Source organism: Acomys minous, assembly GCF_964271855.1.
Source record: "Acomys minous genome assembly, chromosome: 9".
Taxonomy (NCBI): domain Eukaryota; kingdom Metazoa; phylum Chordata; class Mammalia; order Rodentia; family Muridae; genus Acomys; species Acomys minous.
Genome location: NC_140490.1, coordinates 95,637,631 through 95,660,134, shown reverse-complemented (window position 1 = coordinate 95,660,134; position 22,504 = coordinate 95,637,631). Strand labels below are relative to the sequence as shown.

General features: G+C 40.5%; 1 protein-coding gene across 5 annotated transcripts in view; it reads left to right on the top strand.

Annotated features, from left to right (window-relative positions):
* Positions 1-22,504, top strand: part of NEDD1 (NEDD1 gamma-tubulin ring complex targeting factor) — a 52,869-nt gene that overhangs the window by 7,099 nt on the left and 23,266 nt on the right. For all 5 annotated transcript variants that reach the window (XR_014781998.1, XM_084796155.1, XM_084796154.1 and 2 more), the window contains exons 3-9: positions 302-396; positions 3,778-3,894; positions 5,491-5,631; positions 16,038-16,267; positions 17,814-18,015; positions 18,376-18,562; positions 21,476-21,604. Coding sequence is in view for 4 of the 5 variants with exons in the window: in XM_084796155.1 (XP_084652281.1) it covers positions 302-396; positions 3,778-3,894; positions 5,491-5,631; positions 16,038-16,267; positions 17,814-18,015; positions 18,376-18,562; positions 21,476-21,604 (1,101 nt within the window). In the remaining variant the exon portion in view is untranslated. The remainder of the gene's footprint in view (positions 1-301; positions 397-3,777; positions 3,895-5,490; positions 5,632-16,037; positions 16,268-17,813; positions 18,016-18,375; positions 18,563-21,475; positions 21,605-22,504) is intronic.

Sequence of the window (22,504 nt, the reverse complement as noted above, 5' to 3'; positions counted from 1 at the left end):
TTTATTGTGCTCTCGCTTCTGAAAGGATAAAGTTAGACCTTCTGGCCCGCTCTGGGAAGGGAGTAGTGTTTCACATGGGCTAAGAGCTTTCAAATGGTAGCATAGCCAGAAGGGAGGCATCGTCCCTGCCGTCCTGAGAGAGAGACTTAGCAGTTGGTAATTGGAACCCTTTTGAACACTGGTGTATGAGCTGTATTTGTGTACTTGCCTTGGTGATGATCACGTGCCTGTACTCCCGTGACCATAGTTGGGTGCTGTGGGTGCCCATGGACTGTTTGATGTTTCCTAACTCTTCATTTAGACAACTTTCTAGTGACAGCATCTTCCAGTGGTGACAAAATAGTGGTGTCAAGTTGCAAATGTAAGCCCGTCCCACTTTTGGAGCTTGCTGAAGGGGTAAGTTATTTGCTTTTTAAAATTGTTTTAAAATCTCAGTTTGCTTAAGTGACAGTGACTTACTTGTTATGGTTTATTGTGTTTAAAAACATTTTTTCACCTAAACTATTAGGAGAATAGTTGAGGCCTTAGATTTCATTAGGAGGCACCCTCTCTGTTCCCCTCTTGTTGATGTGTGACTAGGTCACCAGGTTGACTTGCCCCTGTTGACTGTGTGCAGCGTCATCCACAAAGACTGTTTCTGAAGGCACCCTTCTGCTTCAGACGCTGGCCGCTGAGCACGCAGGGACCCGCCCCAGCCCACAGCACACAGTGAAGCTCTCCCTGAATGTTATATCTTTATTCTTCTGTTCTTACGTTCATTGAGGATAGTATTGGTTTCCTCACTTCCATCCACACATTCACAAAAGCTATTCTTCAGAGAGAACAACAGCTAACAAAAAGGTATTGCTTATTCTTGCTGCTGCTGCTTTTTTTTTTTTTTTTAAAGCTTAAGTTTCACTTCCAGCGCAGGCGTAGAAACGTACAGAGAATGCCTGCTAAAGGTAGAATGGGAGTTTGAGGCAGATGGGGCGAAGTAAAGTTGAAGTGGCTGTCTCTTGTCAGCAGGTGGACCACACTCTTCAAGATAGCAGCAATAGCCATCGTGGGACCTTTGGTCCTTTCAAGAGTGACCAGCAAGCTGCTGTTGAATTTATTATCAAAGCCAGATCAGTTCCTCCAGCCTCCACAACTGGGTGCACTTTGATACACTGTGTTTTAAAAATCAATATTTAGCACCTCCGCCCATTTTTTGTCTTTTTCTTTGTAAAAAATCTATTTGATAATGTGTTTGTTTATTTGGACAGTCTTCCTGTGTTGTTTATTTGGACAGTCTTCCTGTGCAGTTCTGGCTGCCTAGAACTTGCTATTTACCCCAAGCTGACCTTGAAGTCATAGAGAGTTACCTGCCTTTGCATCTTTAGTATTTGGATTAAAGGCATGAACTACTATACTAAGCTTGACTCCTCCCATTTAAAAAAGTATACTTTGAACTTTTATACTTCAAATTCTGTTGTATGCTTTAATCCTTTAACAGATGATGTGTATAAATGTGAGTCATCCTGAAGACTTAGTAAATATTCCCATTAATTTGTGTAATTTTAGCCCTCCCCAATTTAAGAGATTATATTATAAAGCAGGTGGACACTTGAATCCATTAGCGTTCTAATCTTGAATGTACTGCAGTTATAAAAGCTTTTTGCAAACAGCTTTTAAATAAAGGAATTTATTAGGAATATTTTATAACACATCTGTTACTATATAATCATTGCTTGTGTGGTGCTTCCAGCCCTATTCTCTCACATGGCTGTTTGTGCTATCAGGCCTTATCTACTTGGGGAAAGAAACTAATTTTAAGATTATTTTTAGAATGAAATTTTAGGTTCATGTTTTTGTTTTTAATTTCGTGTATTTCCTCTTTGAAGTGCACAGATTGGTCTTAATGGTATTATAATGGCTATAGTGTCATTACAATATAACTTTGAAATTTCACCACCTTGTTTTTAGATTTAAAAATTGTGTGTTTTGATTTTTTTTTTTTTTTTGGTCTTGTGGGTACAGGATTCCTATAATATCATACAGTTTGTATTAGTTATTTAAGTTCATTAGATGCATTAAAAATACATTAACATGAAAGGCCTTCTGTCAACAAGGTAAGCCAGTTTTAAGTATGGATTTTGTTCTCAGCTCTTAACAGTAATTGAACCTGTGACAGCTGGCGTCCCAATGTATCAGGCTTTGGTGGATACTATCCTTACCTATTTCTTCTTAAAAGTTCTTTTAATTGTTATTAGAAAACTTGGATATGTAGTGCAAGCATATTCTGAAGTAAGTCTTCTTGATTCCTTCAGACCTGTTCGTTCCTAGGATGGCATCTGCAAGAACGTTAGTGTTAGAGTTAAAGCCCTGATGTGGTGTGCATCTGCTCTTTTTGTATGTGTTAGTTGGTACTGTTGGTCAAATGGTAAAAGCAATCTTGATTGGTCCAGCAGGGATGCCGGAAGAGGCCATCTGTAAGGGTTCTTTGGAGCAGAGACTGGGCTGCGGATGCCTGGCTCTCAGGGTAGGGACAGTTGATCCAGGACTCATGTGTTTGCTTCTCAGGATGTATCCAGACATGTGAAGTGACTTGCCTAAGCCTCACAGCTTGCCTTTTGATCAGGCCATGAACTCTCCTTTGAACGTCATTTCTCCTTTTTGTTTGTTTGTTTGTTTTTTTATGGCATTCAACTGAAGTAAGAACAATTAGTGTAGCTTCATTCCACTCCTGTGGGTTATATAAAACCCTGCAGCACTGCCCAGGCCCCAGGGGGACGCATCCTTACTGTGAGAGTAGCTTGATAACCTCTGTGAGGTTAGCCGTTAGCCGTTATTCTTTTTTTTTTTTTCATTATTCTTTAATGTTGGTTGAATATGGTTGTAATCTTTAAGAAACTGACTTTCTGGTTTCAAGCAGACAATAAACTTTGAGCAAAGATGGCCAAATACTGGAAAGCTGTTTTGCCGAGAACTAAAACACTGCCACAGAAGTTAGACTAAGTGGCCAAGGGAGGTTTCTTTAAGAAGTAGCATCTAATGTCTGTTGTCCTGGTCTGGTGAATTTTCACTTCTGGGCAAGGAGAGCAGCTCTTTAGAAGCCTGGAGGCGGTTGCAGGATTGTTGTTAGGAGTGCAGGGTTGTTTATTGGTGAAGAATTAGTATGGGAAAGACAGTGATAAGAATGTAGTAGGAACATGGCTCTGGCAGCAGGTTGATGGTTGGCGGTTTCTTCTAGGTATGCTTGGAAGCCAGCTCTGGCTGCCTTTTTTTTTTTTAAACCATGTTTGGGCAAAGTTTGGTTAGTGGTAATAATATATTTAGATGCAGGGAAGCATGTGGAATTTATCGTAGAATTGGAGTTTATATACCTTGTTGATAGGTTGGGACCGGGAATTGAGGGTTGGTTATTCAGCAATTTCACCTTTGCTGAATTGAGGACAAGTGTGAGGCCAGGTTACTTGGTTTATATGTTAATGCATGTGTTTGTATTTGGTGGTGGGTTTCCCACAGCATCACACTTACTGAGGAAGTGTCAGCTACTGAGCCCTGTCACTAGCCCCTGAGGCCTAGATTTGGTGACATTCTTGAGAACCGCTGGAGTGAGGTTTGCTGTTTTCTTGACATCTTAAAATGAATAAGCTGTTGATTCTCATGGAGGATGATGAGAGGTGAAGTCTTAGCTGCAGCTATCATCACCTTTATGCCTTATATCAGCAGATTCACTGTCCTGTGTGCTGTGTTAGGTGAGACTGTGTCGTCTCTGGGCTCCCTTAAACTAATTTTGTTTGTTTATTTAAATAGCAAAAGCAGACATGTGTCGATTTAAATTCTACATCGATGTATTTGGCGAGTGGAGGCCTAAATAACACTGTTAATATTTGGGATTTAAAGTCAAAACGAGTTCATCGCACTCTTAAGGTAAGCAAATGCGTTTTACCTCTGTAGAATGAGTAGCTCACACCGTGTTTGGAGTAGCTACCAAACTTCGCTTTAGAACTGAAGTGAGATTTATTGGGGGAAATACAGGTGCTGTCTAGCTGAAACTTTTTTCCTCATAAAAGCTGTTGTTGCAGATTGCATTTTCATCATCATCATTATTATTATTTTCACGTATTTTACTGTATTGAATGAACTACTTCTCCCTAGTGATGGGAAATTGGTTTCTGTGGTTGGTTGATGTATTTTCTACAACTGAAATTAGGAAGACCTGTTCCTTTACAAAGTCACAGAAATTCTATTAGATGACACACTCTTAATTCCCTATCACAACAATGCACAAAATGTTGCTTATTTTATTGCATAGGAAATTTTTTTCCTCAGGCAACTGCTTTGATAGAAGAGGGGAAATGTTCGAAGGATCATTTGATAAAGCTGTAAAGTAAGTGTGATGTCTTAGCTGCAGCAATCTTGATAGCCCATTAGTTATTTTGTATTAAGTTTAATATATTTATTTTAGTAAATAACAGAACACTGCATTGTTTAAAAAACAAAACACTCCACCATTCTAACTCAGATCAGTGTTAATGTTCCTGTTAAAACATCTCTAACTTGATGTTTGGAAACCGTCCTTGTGAACTCAGTTTGTTCGAAGTCTTGGACTTCTCATTCTATTAAAGTAGATCCTGTTCCTATGTGGGAAGCAGTCTTGTGTCAGGAGGGCCAAGGGCTTGGTCGTCTGTCTTGGGGCTGAGTCCTAGTCTGTCCTTTAGCACATATGTAAGCTGCACCAGTCTCTTACGTTGCCGTGTCTGTGTGCTTCATCTGTGGATGGGGAAAGTGGCATCGCCTCTTAGAATTTTAAAGGCTGACTAGTTAGTACGTGAAGCCTCAGCGGAGAAGGCACTCAGCCAGTGAGAGCGGCTGCTGCCTGACGTTGCAGACTTAGTTGTTGCTTTTTCTCTCCCTTTTGTCATGTCTGCTTTTCTTCCTTTCCCATAACTTACCTCTGTTCTTGTTTTATTTGCTTCTTTGTCTTTTGAGATAAGACTCCCTATGTAGCTCAGGCTAACCTAGAACTCTGTGTGATACGGGCTAGTCTTTAACTCATGACCCCCCTTAGTGCTGGGCTTTACCAGTGCTTTATCACTCCTCACCTCGTCCTTTCTTTAAGGTTGGATTCAATTCTATGTCTCTGTCTCAATCAGTTGAGTTGACAGTGATACCTGGTTTTCTCGTTTTGATCCCCTGCTGACACTGTTTATTTAGCATTTGCTCTGCCATTTTGGTGCTAATCTTAGTGTCTTGTAGTTGAACAGTAATACACAGGCAGTTCTGCGAGGCAAACATGAAGTTATGTTATAAACTGTTTATTGTCTCAGTCCACGAACATGTAATATGGCTCTGAGAAGCTGTCTGCTGAGGGGACTCGTGTTGCTCATGCAGTGTCCTAATCAGCTCAGGAGTGTTGTGTTGGAAGGGAAATGGTATTGCAGGTATTGACTGACAGCCATGCTCTTCTCTGTCCATCACAATACAGGCGTTAAGGACTGCTGTTCTTGAATGTGTTTCTTACAGGATCATAAATGTGAAGTAACTTGTGTGGCGTACAATTGGAACGATTGCTACATTGCGTCCGGCTCTCTCAGTGGTGAGATTATTTTACACAGCGTAACCACTAATACATCCAGTACACCTTTTGGCCATGGGAGTAAGCAGGTATGGTATGTTTTTAATAGAATTGATAACATATTTTTAAATTATTTTACATAAGAAAGTTTAAATTTTTTAACATTTAAAAATGTTATTTGGCTTGCTAGAAAACATCCAGATAATTTTAATAGTAGTTTTTGAAAAAGATAAAGTACACTATAATACATACTAGATTGCTTGTATGAATTCACATCTATACTTAAATTTTTCTTTCTATCTTATAACTGTCTTTAACAAAATGCAACTATCTGCTGTAGCACAGCCCTAAAACTGACAGAAGTATTGCGAACTTTAAACTGTATTGGCTGGAGGACTGATACATATTGTTCAGGAACAGGTAATTACTGTGTTTAGGTAGAGGCAAGTACATTTTGAAGAAAAAAAAAAAACCTAGCCTTTTTTTTTTTTTTTTAATGTGGTAGTTAAAATAATCAAAGCCTACTTAGACATTTCTAGTTAGTACAGAAATCTTTAGGGAAACATTTTAAAAGAAAAATTAGTCAATTAGATATTTTCCTTGGTTAAAAAAAATAGTTAATTTTTTTCTTAAAAGAATGAGAAATGCTTTAATAAGTCTATTCCCTGCTAACATTCTTTGAAAATTTCTAGAGATAATTCCACTAAGGTAGAATTTTTTTCTAAGGTGGACATGTTGTTTGTGTTGTGTTCTGTACTAGGGCATAGCGAATCCATAAATGTTTGCCTGGCTCTTTAGACCCATGCAAGTCAGTTATGGCCATGAGTATGTTCATGCTTCTGATTTCTTGTACTTGCTGGACGTACTACACACGCAGAGGACTTGCTGCTGTTTGCTGTTTCACACTAGTGGTCACTGAGTTACACTGCGTTCTCCTCATTTAGGCTTTGCTGCTAGTCAGTCTGCTGCTCTTAGTTTACAGTTGAGAACTGTGATCCCACACCCTCGGATCCCAGAGCCACCGGAGGGTCAGCTGCTCCTCTAGCCTTGCTTCCTCCTGCCTCACTTTCTAGGCTGGTGGAAGTTGTGATTACTGATGACCATGAGTATCTGAAGCTCCTTCCTCTAGTGTCTGAGCTGCCCAGCCATGGGTTCTTGGCCAGATTTACAGGGTTAGGCATGAGCTCCCTCCTGTTGAGTGGGCCTTAAGTCCAGTTAGACAACTGTTGCTTTACTTCTAAATACAGTGTCCCTATTCCCGGTGTGTGTCCTTACAGGCCAGTTGTTATTGTGGTGCACAGGCTGTACAGGAGTGTAGGACTATTGATAACGTTCCTCTCTTGGGAACTTGCATGGCAGCACTCTGTGGCAGGTCCTCAGGGAGGAGCTTTCCAGCTCCAGTTAGTACCGGCTTGACTCCTTAAGCCCTGAGACCAAAGTATGTGGTGTCTTCAGCAATGGGGTCTTGCCTCCAAATTTTGGAAGACAACAAAGGGCAATGGCGGCAACCTGTATTGTTTTGGGGTCTTTTGGACTTCCCTGACCAAAAGGAAGTTTCTCACTTAGTCCTGGAGTTTTTGTTTAAATAAACGATTTCTGGCGGTGGTTCCCAGCCTTCTTGAGATACTTTAATGCAGCTCCTCATGTTGTGGTGACCTCCAGCCATAAAATGATTTTCATTGATACTTCATAATGGTACTTTTGCCAGTGTTATGAATTGTAATGTAAATATCTGTGGGTTTTGGTAGTCTTAGGTAACCCCTGTGAAAAGGACATTTGACCCCCAAAGGGTCATGCCCCACAGATTGAGAACAATTGGTCTATGGCTTTTTGAAACATTATCACTTTATGTGGTATAACTTCATTGGTGTGTGTGTGTGTACATGTATTTGTAATTTCAGGTAAACATAAAATAATATAATTCCCTATGGCTGTTCCAAACATCTTGAGTTATTTAACCTCCTGCCTCCTTCTCTGTTTGTATGAGCCTTCCTCGCCGATTAGGGCCCTCCGCTTCATTTCTTCCCCTGCCCTTCTACCATTGCCCTGTGGAGCTCCCTCTCACTCCTTCCCTGTGGCCACAGCTAGTGGCAGAGAAGACACAGATGCTTCGAGGTGTGTGAGAATCTAATGCTTATCTGTATCTCTTTCTCACATGAAAAGAAAAACCCTTAAAATCCTAGGTGATGGATTGAAGCACAGTTGATTTTCATAGAATTTTAGTTCATTAGTTCTCATCAGAAAACTGAATTAAGCTTATCTTCTAGTTTAGGAGGAGCGTGAAGTGCAGAGCTCATCTCCAGTGTGCGTCCAACCAAACCAGTCAGAATTGGAGCTTGTCCTGGGCAGCCGCCTCCTCCGTGGGCAGCTGCACCTCTGCAGGGGCTTGAGCAGGCGTTGTATTTACTTGGCAATACTAGGCTAAGAGATCAGTGAGTGTTAGCTACTGTTGGGAGCTTTTTATGAGTCATTATATTGACATTAAAATCAGTTCTGCAGTTTATTTCCTCAGCCTGGTTTGAACATCTCCAGTTTCTGTACTCCCTTCAACCCCTGCTAATTTACCAGTATAATTTATCCTCTGGAATTATTTTTCTGACAAGGCCCCACATCCAGAGGCAGAGCTTCAGGTTGTCAGTGACAGCTGTTTTCTTCAGGAAGGAGACCCTGTGTAGGCTTCCCAGTACTTAAGTAGGTAGTCTTAAACGCATGCATATAAAGGCAGCATAACTGAATGCAGTAGGGTGTGTGTGTGTGTGTGTGTGTGTGTGTGTGTGATGGTAAGGAGGTAAAGAAAAAATTAGGGTGCATTTTTCCCTCTGCCTGGGACAAATGGCTATTTTTTTATATACTATATTATTTCATATTCTCTGATAAGCTATACCAGTAAGAGAAAAATGCGTAAGCAAGGCAATAGAAATTGGCCTCTCTCTATATATAAATATAAAGATACGTTCTAGATCTCTTAGGAAAGTCAGTGGAATGGTTCTGCACACTCAGGTTTTGCTTTAGTAATACTTGAAGGCATTTTTACATTAATTCTTTCCCTACAATTTAATTACAGTTTACCTATTATTACTAGAAGCATAGGCTTGCCAGGAACATTCATTAAAAAATTCTATTAGAAGATTTCTTAAAATCCTTTTAAGATTTCAAATAAATTAAGTATTCATTAAAAAGTTTAAACAGTTTATAAGATCTCAAGCATGTCGGACATTGACATTTTAAATTCAGATATACTGTTGTTCAGCCCAGTTTTGAGTTGGTTGATTTTACTGTACCTAAGCTCTGGGTTGTTGAGAAAAAGTATTAGTTAAGACATATCCATGATTAAATTGAAATGTTTATTTTTGTTTCTATATACAATCAAGGATTTGGGGTTGTAATAATCGCCAAATTGGCTTCTTAGAGAATGTGACAAGTCCTTGACATCTCACTACCTCTACATCCGGCTGAAATTCATATCAGAAATGAGGCTGCCTCAATGTATTCAGAGTCTTACTTTGAAATGTCTGAGCTCAATTGAAGCTATTAGTTTTTGTCTTTCTCCAAAGAAAAAAGAGCCCCCGCCGCTTCTGTGTAGCTGCTGTCTGACGGCTTCTTAAGCTGTAATTGCATGTCAGCATTGGGCAAGTTCAGCAGCTTGGGCTCCCTGAGAGTTTAACCCGTGTCGCCTTTTCCCAAGCAGTTAAAAATGTGGCTCTGTATTACAGATGCCTTAAAGAGAATTTTAGGTAAAGCAGGTGAGATTTAAAAATATAACACAATACATGTTTAAACTCATTTGTTTTCTTTAAGTGATATTTCGTTTAATATATAGGTTTTGTAAGTGTTAATAAGCCTGCTTAAGTACAGAGCTATGGTAACCGTAAGTAATGGCCTTTTGTAAAGAATACCTTAGCGCCAGGGTACAGCTCAGCTGTAGGAACCCTAGGAAATCCTACTTCTATTTCTGGCACTACAGAAAAATTTCAATTTAAAGTTCTTTATGTTTTACATGGATTTATACCCAAAAAGTTTGACTACAAGGCTTTATTTCTAGATTAGTGATCTTTAAATTTACAGGAGCATTAGTATAACTTACATTGGGGAAAATGTTTGGCATAATAACACATCCTTAATAATAAACTCTTTAGCATTTGTTATGTTTTTGCCTTGCCCCTATAATATGTTCTTCAGCAGTTTTATTATTATGTGAGCATAAAATAAATTGACGCTTTGTACCTATTTCAAATATATTTTTCATGTTTTTCTCTTCCTAACATTAGTGGAAATTATTTGAAAAATATTATCTTATATGTTTCTATATATAGCTTTGTCTTTCTTACACAGTCATTTTCTTTGTCTAAACTTGTCTCCTGCCTTTCTTTTGTCACCCTGTGTGTCCCAGGCATGCTTAACCCTCCTAACTAATTTCCAGTGATTGTATGCTTGTTATTACTTAATGTCACTGTTTATGTAAAGATTCTTCTGTTCTAGATATTTTTCTAAATTTTTATAATCACAACAAGCACTTATTTTAAAATTATTATAAATCTCTTCTGATTTGACCTTTTTCGATAGCAGGTTCACTGTGGTGCTAATGTTTTTAGTTGTGAACAGCGAGTGGGCACTGGAGCAGTCGTCAGTCCTGAGGTGTCTGGTTCTTTGACTTACTCTGATGGTACCTACCGATAGGCAGCAGATGTTCTGAGCTCTGTGAATCTAAATACGGATAAGTGAGCAGGAGGTCTAATGAATGATGTTTCCTCTGTTCCTATCTTAATCAGCTAGGTGCATCTTTTCTTTAGAGTATAAGATGCCTGGCAAAGGAAAAGAAAACAAAAAGTAACTTTTACAAAGGACAAATTAACCCAGCAGACAGCTTCACCGTCTGTTCTCTGTAGGCTAGTAATTGAATCTGCCAGAAAGAACCGACAGTAGATTAACAAGAGAAAAGGGGTACAGGCCCATTATGTGCAGGTGCGTGGGGATAGTGCAAGGATGAAAGGCAAATACCCAAGGTGTGGGAGCCCAGAGTTCCTAGCGGCATCTTAAAGACAGCCACAAGTCACCATACAACAGCTTGCTTATTCATGTACATGGTCAGGAACCTTTAACTGCTTCCACATTGCCCCCCACCCCAAGCAAAAGCAAGCAGAGTAAGTGGCTCTTATTTAAGGCATGCACCCTACTCTCAGATTGGCAACTCAGACTGCTGCATGTGCTTGAGTCTCTAGGCTCTGTCCACTCTAAGGCTGATAAACCTGTAGCCGAACCACAAGCCCAGGAGCTGACGAGGCCACCCAGAAAGCCAGTTAACAATGCTGCTGGTGTTCAGCTATTTAGAATTCCCAGGGAGCACCATACAGAAAATACTTAAACATTGAAAAATGTGTTACATAAAATTGGCAAAAGAGAAACTTTGAAACATATGTATCCAGCAAGTGCCAGGTCTAGCAAACTGAGATAGTCTTTGATTGTTGAGTTAAAAACCTCAAATACATAAAATATAGTAAAATAAAAAAATAAATTAATGTTTTATAGACTAGAAAAAAATCAGCTAAGGACTAACATTTAAAGCAGTGGTTCTCAACCTGTGGGTGGTGATCCCACATGTCAGATATTTACATTATGATTCATAACAGTAGCAAAATTACAGTTATGAAGTAATTTTATGATTGGAGGGGGGAGGTTCACCACAACATGAGGAATTGTATTAAAGGGCCACAGCATTAGGAAGGCTGGAAACCACTGATGTAAAGCAGGCCTTTCTTTAATTTTGTAATTTTTGACCATGGAATACCTTAGGATGTCAGGTCTTTGTAAAGGAAGCATAATTTGTATTATAAACTTCTTGATTTGATTAAAGTGTGTGATGTGTGTGTGTGTGTGTGTGTGTGTGTGTGTGTGTGTGTGTGTGTTTGCTTAGTGACCTGTGAGATTTGGCAGCTCCAAATGCTTCAAAATGGAGAAGGAAGAGGGGGAGCTGAAAGTACTTCTAGGATTGGTAACTGGCTTAGTAGGGGATGATGGGCCCAAGGAACAGGCAGTGGTAACTTGAGGCAGAGTCCACTGGGCTCTAGGGAAGATCCAACCAGTCAGGGTGAAGTGGGGACTGACGTCCTCAGGGCACAGGTCTCTGGTGACAGCTCTCAGAAGACAGGTGAGGAGTATCTCCAGAGTAGAAGCAGTAGTAGCTCTTTAGCATCTTCCTGGTGATGAATGTCTCTGATTAGTAGCTTTGGGATTGACCAGAGAGAGAGAGAGCCAAGGATTGGAAGATTTCACTCCTTCTGGAGGAGGGCCCTTGGCCTGCTGAGGGGAGCTCGGGAAGCTAAAAGCTCCGCTGAACTGCAGAGGAGGAGGAGAGCGCACAGGTGGAAAGGCCAGAAGCCTTGAGACTGTTCCTGTAGCCCAGGTATGACAGAACAAGACTCAACAAAACTAAAAGGAAGTGGAGAAAATATTTGCAGTCTATATGAGCATTAATGGCCTTACTCTAAGAACAGGTGCAAATTAGCTTTTAAAAATTCTTACTATCTCAATAGAAAATAGCCCAAATAGATTTATAGACAATTCATAAGAAGAAAAAACTAAATATTTACTTAGTATTCTTAACTCAGTATCTCTGAAGAGCATTGAACAACAGAAATGCAAATCATCTTAAATTAGCAACTTTAGGAAATGATATATTTGTTGGAAACTGGAGGGAATAAATTAGTGTAAATGTGCATTTTTATATTATCCAGCTGTGAAATCAAGCAGACGACATTTTACTGACATGACTGTGTCATACATAGTAGAATGTAACCCCAGGTATCTGTTCTATTCCACCGAACACACATGTACATACAGAAAGATCCTTAAGAGGCACCCCCAAAGCTACAAGGAGTTTTTCTGTAGTTGCTGAGGTCACAGATGAATTTTCTCTTTGTTACTTATATTTTCTTCCAAGAACTCATAGTGGATATGAGAATTCCTTAGCCCGTGGCTGATTATTTATTTTTGTAAATTTTGTAAGTGAAGTTTACACAGTTAGGATTATTCGTTGATATAATGTCTTCAGCTGCTTTTGCAGAATGATAGTGTGTTTACTTTCAGTTTATTTAGGACTAAGTTTGCTGACCCCTACTTATATGAGTATGTTTTTTACTTATAAACAACCAATTAAAAAAAAAAAACAAATGCATTCTTACATAATGATAATGTGTTGTAAGAAAAAATATCATTGATGCTTAAAGTGCCAAGCCAGATAACTACATAATAAATTGCGTGCTGCTGATACCAAAGTGCACTAATATTTAGTTTACATAGTGCATCAGGTTAGAAAAGACTTTCTGGCCGGGCATGGTGGCGCATGCCTTTAATCCCAGCACTCGGGAGGCAGAGGCAGGTGGATCACTGTGAGTTCGAGGCCAGCCTGGTCTACAAAGTGAGTCCAGGATGGCCAAGGCTACACAGAGAAACCCTGTCTCGAAAAAACCAAAAAAAAAAAAAGAAAAGAAAAGACTTTCTGAACAGAACACCATTAGCACAGGCACCAAGATCGACAATTAATAAATGCGATCTCATGAAACTGAAAAGTTTCTGTAAGACAAAGAACACCATTATTTGGACAAAGCGACAGCCTACAGAGTGGGAGAAGATTTTTACCGACTCTAATTCCAGCAGAGGGCTAATATTCAGAATATGTAAAGAGCTAAAAGAACTGGATCTCAAGAAATCAAATAGCCCAATTAAAAAATGGGGTTCAGACCTGTTAACAGAATTCTCAAGTCATCTGCAAATCATCTTACACTAGTCAGAATGGCCAAGACCAATAAAACAAATGACAGCAGATGGTGGCGAGAATGTGATAAAGAAAACACGCATTCACTGCTAATGGGAGTGCAAACTTACACAACCACTATGGAAGTCAGTGTGGTGGTTCCTGAAGAAGATGGGACTCAATTTTCTCAAGGTCCAGCTATGCCAGTCTTGGCCATAATACCCAAAGAAGGCTTCACCCTACCACAGAGGCACTTTCTTAGTCCTGTTAATTGATGCTCTGTTTATAATAGCCAGAAATTGAAAGCAACCTAGATGTCTTGTTAACAGATGGATACGGAAAATGTGGCACATTTATATAATGGAATATTTATTATGTCATTAAAGAAAGTGAAATTGGCAGGTAAATGAATGGAACTAGGAAAAAAAAATCATCCTGAGTGAGGTAACCCAGACCCAGAAAGGTTATATATTCACTTATATGTGAATGTTAGTTTAAGTCACAGATAAGTAAACTATAATCTGTAGAATGACAGAGAGTGGCTATTAACCTTCCTAATGCTGTGACCCTTTAATATAGCTCCTCCTATTGTGATAACCTCCAACCATAAAATTATATTCATTGCTACTTTATAACTGTAATTTTGCTAATTTTATTAACCATAAAATAAATATCTGATGGGCAGGATGGTCTTAGACAACCCCTGTGAAAGGGTCCTTTGACCCTCAGAAGCGTCAAGACCTACAGGTTGAGAACACCACTCCCTGGGACCGGGAAATCGAGTAGTAGTTATGGATGGATGGTGGTTGGAGGTGGGGTAGGGACTGGAACAAGAGGATGAGAGAGAGGGGGGAAGGGAAGAGGCATCGATTGAGAGAATTTGAGGAGGGGAGGGACAGCTAAAATCAAGGGCCATTTGAGGGGTTGTATGGAAACCTAGTACAGTAGAAGCTTTCTTTTGTGTTTGTGTGTGTGTGTGTGTGTGTGTGTGTGTGTGTGTGTGTGTGTGTGTACACGCGCTAAGTGAAATTGCCAAATACCAAGAGAGACATCTCCAACTGCATCATCACCAAATGAAGCTTCAGTGCTGGGACACAAGTGTAGTGGAGCACAGAGATTGTGGGAATAACCAACCAATCTTGATTTGACCTAAGGTCCACTCCATGAGATGGAACTCTTACCTGACGCTTCCTGGGTGACCAAGAACCTAAGACTAGGTAGCCCAGAGACCAAATACAAACTCTACAAAAGAAATGTAGCAATAAAATGACTCCTAATGATATTCTGCTATCCTCTAGATCAGTGCCTTGCTCAGCCATCATTAGGGACGCTTCCTCCTGCAGCAGATGGGAACAAATACAGAGACCCACAACCAGACAGTACACAGCAAGAATGAGAGACCTTGGGACACGCCGTTCTTAATTGGGATGTCTTCATCAACTCCCTCCCATCAGGGCTCAGAGATCCTGGGGAAAAGGCAGTGGAAAGAGTTTAAGAGCTGGAGGGGAGGGAGGACAGCAGGGAAACAAAGCCTTTTAAACACAGCATAGTCAATGCGCCTGTGTCCTCAGAGGCAAAGGCAGCGTGCTCGAGGCCTGCACGGGTCTGACCAGATGGGGTCTCAGAGCTGAAGGAAATGGACACATGCTCCCTTCTCTAGCCCAGAAGCTGTCTCCAGCTGACACCCACTTGTTCTCCAAGAGTCTCACTAGGGAACAGACTACTCTCCAGCATGGCCTATATGCCCAGTAGGATGGCCATCTGAAAACAAACTCAGTGGCATCTTTGAGGTTTCCATCTCATAATGTCATGTTGAGGTTTAAACCTTTTTTTATTTTCACTTTTATTTTTTGCCCTGTAGGTTTTGCATATATTTTATGACTTCCAGTTTTGTGGTTTTTGTCAGGTGTCTGAATGTGTGATCTAAGTATTTATTTCTCTGTGTCTGTATCTGTTTCTTATGCCTTTTTTTGAGCCCTTTTTCTCTTATCTGTCTTGTCCTATTCTTTTTTTGGTTATTCCCACAAGCTTTCCGTTTTGTTTTATTATTAGCACAGTTAATTATACCAATAGAAATCTGAAAGGCAGTATTTTAGGAAAAGTAGGTATAATTCAACCAATTAGAATCAAGACCTATTTACTCAGTCTGAATTTTTTGGTCAGATAAACTAGAAAGGAAGCCTGTGTTCTAATGGGGATCAATGTTTAGACAAAGCCCAGCGCTGCCTTCAGGCTGACACGTTTCCAAGAGGGGCTTTCGCCTGCCCTGTGCAGATGCTGCTGATCCCCTCTGTGCTTACTACACCTCACTGTGCTGCTGATTGTGTTGGGTCGCCAGCTCCACGGCCCCCGCACAGACCAAAACATGCCAGTGTCTGAGGGCTATAGAGGAAATGAGCACAAAGTAATTTCTCTCTCTCCCAGTGTTCTCCTGTGATTTGACTGTGGTTGGGTCCTGTATTTATGGTGACTATTCTAACCCTGGTTAATTAGTGTGGTCAGTGTGGCTGTGTTATGGTAACAGTTTTCCTCTGAAATGGAGGAGATTGAAGAAGCTGTGTTTTCCAAGATAATAAAATCATGGCAGGTATTCAACTAACAGAATATTGAAATGCTGCAGGGTCATCTTACAGCACACTAAAAACCATGGTGGGGTTTGTGGCCAAAACATGTCTGTCTTTAACTCGGAGACTGCCTAAGTCATGTTTGTGATTGTTTGCAGTCACATTGGTGTGTTTCTTGCAGCCTGTCCGGCACGTGAAGTACTCCTTGTTCAGGAAGTCTCTGCTGGGCAGCGTCTCGGATAATGGAGCAGTGACTCTGTGGGATGTGAACAGTCAGAGTTCATACCATAGCTTTGACAGCACACACAAAGCTCCAGCTTCAGGCCTCTGCTTCTCTCCTGTCAATGAACTGCTGTTTGTGACCATCGGTCTGGACAAAAGAATCATCCTCTATGACACTTCAAGTAAGAAGTAAGTGTGGCATTGTCAGAAGTGTTTGTTTTGAGGCAGGGTCTCACAAAGCCTCAGACTTGCCAGTTAGCTAAAGGTGACCTTGAACTTCTGATCCTCTTGTCTTGACTTGCTGAGTGCTGGGATTACAGGTCTGTGTCACTACAGCCAGGTTATGTGGTGTTAGGCTCGAACCTAAGGTTTTATGTATGCTAGGCAAGCACTGTATCCACTGAGCTACATCCCCAGGCCTAGTGTGTCCATGTTTCTTTAATTTAGTGATGGCTATTTCATTAGCAGATATGTTTGTGACTTACCCAGGCATCTGGTTGCTATCGAGGGATCTGATATTTGTACAGTTGATGTATTTAATATGAAATTTTTTCATTGTTGCTTTCTTACACAAAACGAACGGATATAGCATGGGCATTAAGATGTTTTTAGACCATGAGTGTTGAGGGGGAGAATCTTCATTGTACATCTTTATTTTATTAGTCTTAAGATTCTTTTGAAAAATATAACTAAACATACTTTTAAAAAGCAGTTTTGTTTTAAAATTAATTTATTTTCTGTATCAAAGTTTCTAAGTGAATTGGGTTTTATCTTGGTGTTTTTCCGTTACGGAGTGCTGCTCTGAGCACTGTAATATATTTCAGCATCGGCCTTGCTTTCTCTCCACTAAGCTGAGGGGCATTTGCTGAGAATGATAGTCTCTAGACATTATCAGATATCCCTGAGAAATGTTGCCCCTGCTTGGGTAGAACCATTAAACCCTACATTTATAATAACTGTGCTTAATTTAGAACTTTGAAAAAAAGAGGGGGGTGGCTATTAGCATTGTAGTCAGTGCTAAGCGGTGTTTAAAGATCATGTAGAATGCTAAGGTCCCCATCAGGGAAGATGCCAGGATCAGGCCTTGCTGCACTGCTCAGTAGTTACTGTGACCTGTTTCACCATCTTCTCTTTTAGAACAGTTCACTCACAGCCTCGACAGTCAGTAAGCCGTTTTGTTGTTGTTGTTTTGTGTTTTTGTTTTTGTTTTTCTCTCTCTCGCTCTCTCTTGTACAAGATAGGCCAGCAAAGAGCATGTCAGCATCCATTGGCTGGCTAAGGTCCTACCACATGAACTGTGTTACTTTTAGCCTTTTGGTCAAGAGATGTACAACTCAGAGTAGCATCTGTTCCTGTGAAAGGTCACAGACCCCCAGGGACAAGCAGATCACTCAGTGGAAACTGGATATGTAGTGCCTGCTCAGCCCTGAGCCTGGTGCCCATTGTCACACTCGTGGCTATTAGAGTGCTTACTCCAGGACATAGGAGGCCAACCTGCAAAATGTAGTTTGTGCCTTGGTGATGTGAGTAGAAAATTCCAACCTATTCAGCTCTTTGCAGGTCATTCTGTTAGGTATGTGCTTCTAAGATGTACTCCAAATTGCTTTAAACAGCTATTTGCGATATGTGTTGTTTGCCCACTTCTGACTCAGTGGTTTTGATAAATAAATGTGTCATAAAAGCCTGTACTCCTGTATATACTAGTGTATTTGCATATTCTCCTGCTTTTCCAAAGGCTAGTGAAAACTTTAGTGGCTGATGCTCCTCTGACCGCAGTAGATTTTATGCCGGATGGAGCCACTTTGGCAATTGGATCTTCCCGTGGGAAAATATATCAATATGATTTAAGGATGCTGAAGTCACCCGTGAAAACCATCAGTGCCCATAAGACATCTGTGCAATGTATAGCATTTCAGTACTCCACGTCTCTGACAAAGGTGAGGTATTCTCCTTTCAACCTTTTCTAGTTTACTGAGGATTCCTAGCTCCAAAAATGAAAATTATGTCTTATCAATTAAGCACAGCATTATATTGCCTCATAGTTATTTTATATGGTGACATTATGCATAGTTTTAGTATAAATTGTTTGAGATTTGATTTTAGTTTTTAATTCTTCTATAAAATCTCATAAACAGTCTTTTAAAACGCATTGTTGTTTAGAGCAAAATTCAGATATACCAGCAAGCTTCAGATTCATAAGAAGAAAAATTTAAAATTTTAATTTAGCAAAGCACTAATAAAATATTAATGCATTACACATTAGTAATCTGAGCTTTCAAATATTCTACTCCATTCAGGCAAGTTTAAATAAAGGCTGCTCAAATAAGGCCGCAGCAGTGAACAAACGGAGCAGCAGCACTAGGGCCGCGCAGAACTCAGAAGCTGTCAGGGACGCGTCCGCCCCTTCCATTGCCACAGTTCTCCCACAGCCCGTGACAGCGACAGCTGTGGGCAAAGGAGCGGTAGCTGCACAGGACGAGGCGGGTGAGTGCGTCTGTCAGAGTGTTCTGAGGACGTAGTCTTACTTTCCTTGAGAACCTAGGGCTCATTTGAATATTTAGGCAAAACCGATCAGTACAAAGCAGTGAAGAAATGAAGCTTATTAACTCTGCCTTGTTAAAGAGCTCTTGAGAGTGCTTACTCTCTTCAGCTGAGTTTCTGTTGTGAGACAGAGTGGCCATTTTAGACATGGAGTGCTGGAAGCCGTGTCTTTACCATGCCTCAGATTGGCTGGCCTTCCTTTACGTCAGGAGCAGAGAGTGAGAATGGCAGTGCTGCCTGTTTGTTTCACCCTTACAGTCAGTAAGTCACCCGTAAGTGACAAGATGAACATTGATTCAAGTGAACTGCTGAATAGTGCCTGGCCCACATTAAGCTATAATTTGGCTAACTGGGAGTTGCAGTGTTTAGGTGGTCTCTAATGACAATCCTGTTGACTCTGCTAGGTCATAGGAAGGTGCAGTGTCGTGGTGGCTTCACTGCTCTTTGCCTGTAATAAGGACAGTCTGATTTCTCAGCACCACCTTACACTCAGTAGTAATGCAAGTGTGCTGTCTCAGGTGCACGTCACGTCCTTGCTCCTCTGTGTACACTTACTATTTCTAAGTAACAGCAAGGCGCTGATGTGTTGACTTCCATAGATGAAATAACTGTTTTTTTATTAGCTTCCTGTGATGGTCTGTGTCACTCTTACAGAGTAGTCAGAACATAACGAGAAATAACTAGGTCCATTTTTAAGGACCTGGAGACACAGTGGCTGTTTACTTAGGAAAAATTATTTTTGAAATATAACTGAATAATATCTCCTAAAATGCTGAATTAACTATTATGAAAATTTGCCATGATTTTCATGAGTGATTCTGCAATTCTTATCTTATTCATGACTTTAAAAAATTAAATTAGTGGTTTATAAACTGTGAAGTAGAGTATCAGTTTTTAACAGCTCTTCTTTAAGGATGACCGCACTCATTAGCAAATAAAGACTTGGGTTTACTGGGTTACTTTTAATGACAGCTCTAAACAGTCTCAGTTTCGGAAGGGGGGCAATTTGCTTTGTTCCCACAAACAGATTTCTGTTTATTTTCAAGTAACTGTCAACTTACAGAGTTGTTTCACTCGTTGTGCTGAGCTCCCTAAGCTCTGGCCTTTGGCAAACTTGGAACCTCATAGGCTTATTCCTAGTTGCTGCCTTACTCTCTGTCTTACACACACAGAATCATCTTTACTGAGCCTACTTGTCTTGAGTGTGTGAGTGTGAGCATGCATATGTGTAGGTGCATGTGTGCTGTCTGTGCCTATGTATATGAAAGCCTGACAGCAGCTTTGAGTGTCACATTCCTTAGGGGCTGTCTGCTTTTTATTTGAAGTCAGAGTTTCTCATTGGCTTGCAACTTGCCAAGGTAGCTGGCCCGCAAGCCACAGAGATCCCTGTACACCTCTGCCTCCCCAGTGCCGAGACTGCAAACGCCCTGCTTTTCTTCTCTTGTGGGGTCTGGGGAGCATCTTCAGCTTGTAGGGCACGGTCTCTGCTGACTGAGCTATGCCCTGGCGTCTACTGCCTCATTGTTTTCCCTTGTACACTAAGATGAGTTTAACGTTTAAGATGATTATGGCAACCAGAAAAAACGTATCCCAAATGCCTGCCTCATGAGGTAGTAAGTGATATGTAATCATAGTCATGACCATGTTGGTGACTCATTTGAGATTTATGTACAGTTAATCTAAAGTTTTAAAAATTCCTGTTTCTACTGGAGTTAACTGATTTAGTAATTTAAAAAAGCCCTCTACAGACTTGATGCTGATCCTCAGTACAAGTATGAAATAACAATTTAGGAAGTGAAAAGTAAGGCTTCAGTACTATTTTTCTATGATATTAACCCTCTATTTTGAATGTTTCACAGGCTAAGATATATGTTAAGAACCTTTAAAAAAAAAAAAAAAACAAAGGCAAGTACCCATGTTTCTCCCTTTCATCTCTGTCACTATGTAGCCCAGGCTAACCCTGATCTCCTTAGCTTCCCAGTGCCCGGTTACAGTTGTGTGTCACTGTGCCACTGCTGGAAACACCTTTCAGGGTTGTGATACACAGATGCTTTGGTTTTTCTTAGCAGTTGTTTTGATTTTAAAGTTCATTTCTTTATCCTGACTTTGTCAGCTTTGGAAATCCCGTAGTCTGTTATTTGTTTTCATCTCTAGCTTTTCAGTTTCCATTTGAGACCAAGATGCCAACCAAGTAAAGCTTTTAAAACGTACAGCAGCATGCTACCAGTCAGAAGCCGCTGCAGCTCGGGAACTCACAGCCCTAACAGCAGCAAGATGGTCCTTCATCCATGCTTTCTCCCACAGAGCCTTGGCTCATAAGCCTTGTGTTAGCAAGCCCTTTGCTGTTGCCGACTGCACTCTTTATGAGTCTGGTCCTCTTGTTTCCTTGTTGCTAATAACATTCTGAGTCACCAGCCCTTTAGTTGGATAATGCAGATAGTAAAACTCCCGCTGTTAATGGGAGATGACTTTTGCTAGGGACAGGAGACCTGCCTTCTGCAAGGTGGAGGACTCCTGTTGTATGTTAGGCATCATACTGTCTGCCCAGCAGGTATGTCTCAGTCATCTGTAGACAATCATAGACGTAACACGCATAGCTTGTACTCAGTGTCCTTTAAGAGGGCAGTAGAAGCATATTAATGACTTTAGAAACCTTCCACTGAAGTGATTCCTATGAGCAGATGCGCTGCTTGTTTGGAAAAGCCTTTCATTGACATAGTCTGCTGCTTTTCTTGATGCTCAGTTGTAAAATTGCAACAATATAGGTAATGTTCATTTTTTACAGTCTTGCTTCTGATGTTAGCAGCTGTTTAGATGTATGTAATAACACTGACTCTTGTATCTAATTCTTCCAAGGCTTGCCTCGAAGCAAAAATACAGATATCTTATCTAAGGAAGCAGATGGTGGAAAAAGCCACGATTTCTCCAGCTTTGATGATACTGGGAAGAGTAGTTTAGGTGACATGTTCTCACCTATTAGAGACGGTAAGTGTGCTCAGATAGGGCGTGGTCTCATACTGCTGTTAGATGCGGGTCTAAATCACACAGTGGTTGATCATTTTCTTAGTTCCTGAGTTGTGGCTTTCCTGTACCCAATAGGTGAGAAGGTGCCTTGCTAAAGCAAGTGCTGGCCATTGTGTATACCCACCCCACCCGCATCCTGGGGCCCACCCAGCACCTTTTGTGTGTTAGGCGAGTGCTCTGCCTCTGAACTTGGGGGGCCAACTGCGTTACCTCAGGGAGCATCTACCATTATAAGCAACCTTTGACTTGTGTCTGCTTCAAATAAACCTACCTAAAAATTTGGATGTTTGGTATGCAAAAATAAAGATTATTAGTATTTATTTGGTGTTTTCATGTGATTGTCATGTCATCTCTGCCACTACCTTGTAGCTGTCACCATTGAAAAGAAACCTTTGCCTTCTTGATGCATGACACACGTATGCCATTGTCCAGCTGTGCTTTCCCAGTTCTACTGAGGCTCACATTCCTTAATGGGATGGCTTCAGTGCTAATAGCAGCACCAGCAATCCGGGCAAATATCTAGAGGGCAATTTGATAGTTAAATTATTCATATTTTCTGTCCTGTTAATTCCATTTCAACCAATTTACCTCAGAAAATATTCAGAGGCATCTGTAAGATTTGTGTGTTTGCTGTTTTATTTATAATATTTAAAAGCCAGACACAGAATCTAAATGTTCTTAGTAGAAGATTTAAATACACATTCCCCACCTCCTTTATCTCTCTCAGAGAGAGCACAACTTTTGTATTTAAGACTGAAGGAGGGGGCTTTTTTCTAGAATAAATAAATGAGCAGCCTAGCTTTTTCTTTAATTGCTGTGCTATTTTTCAAATGTAAAATTTAAGGTATCTGTCTCCATTCA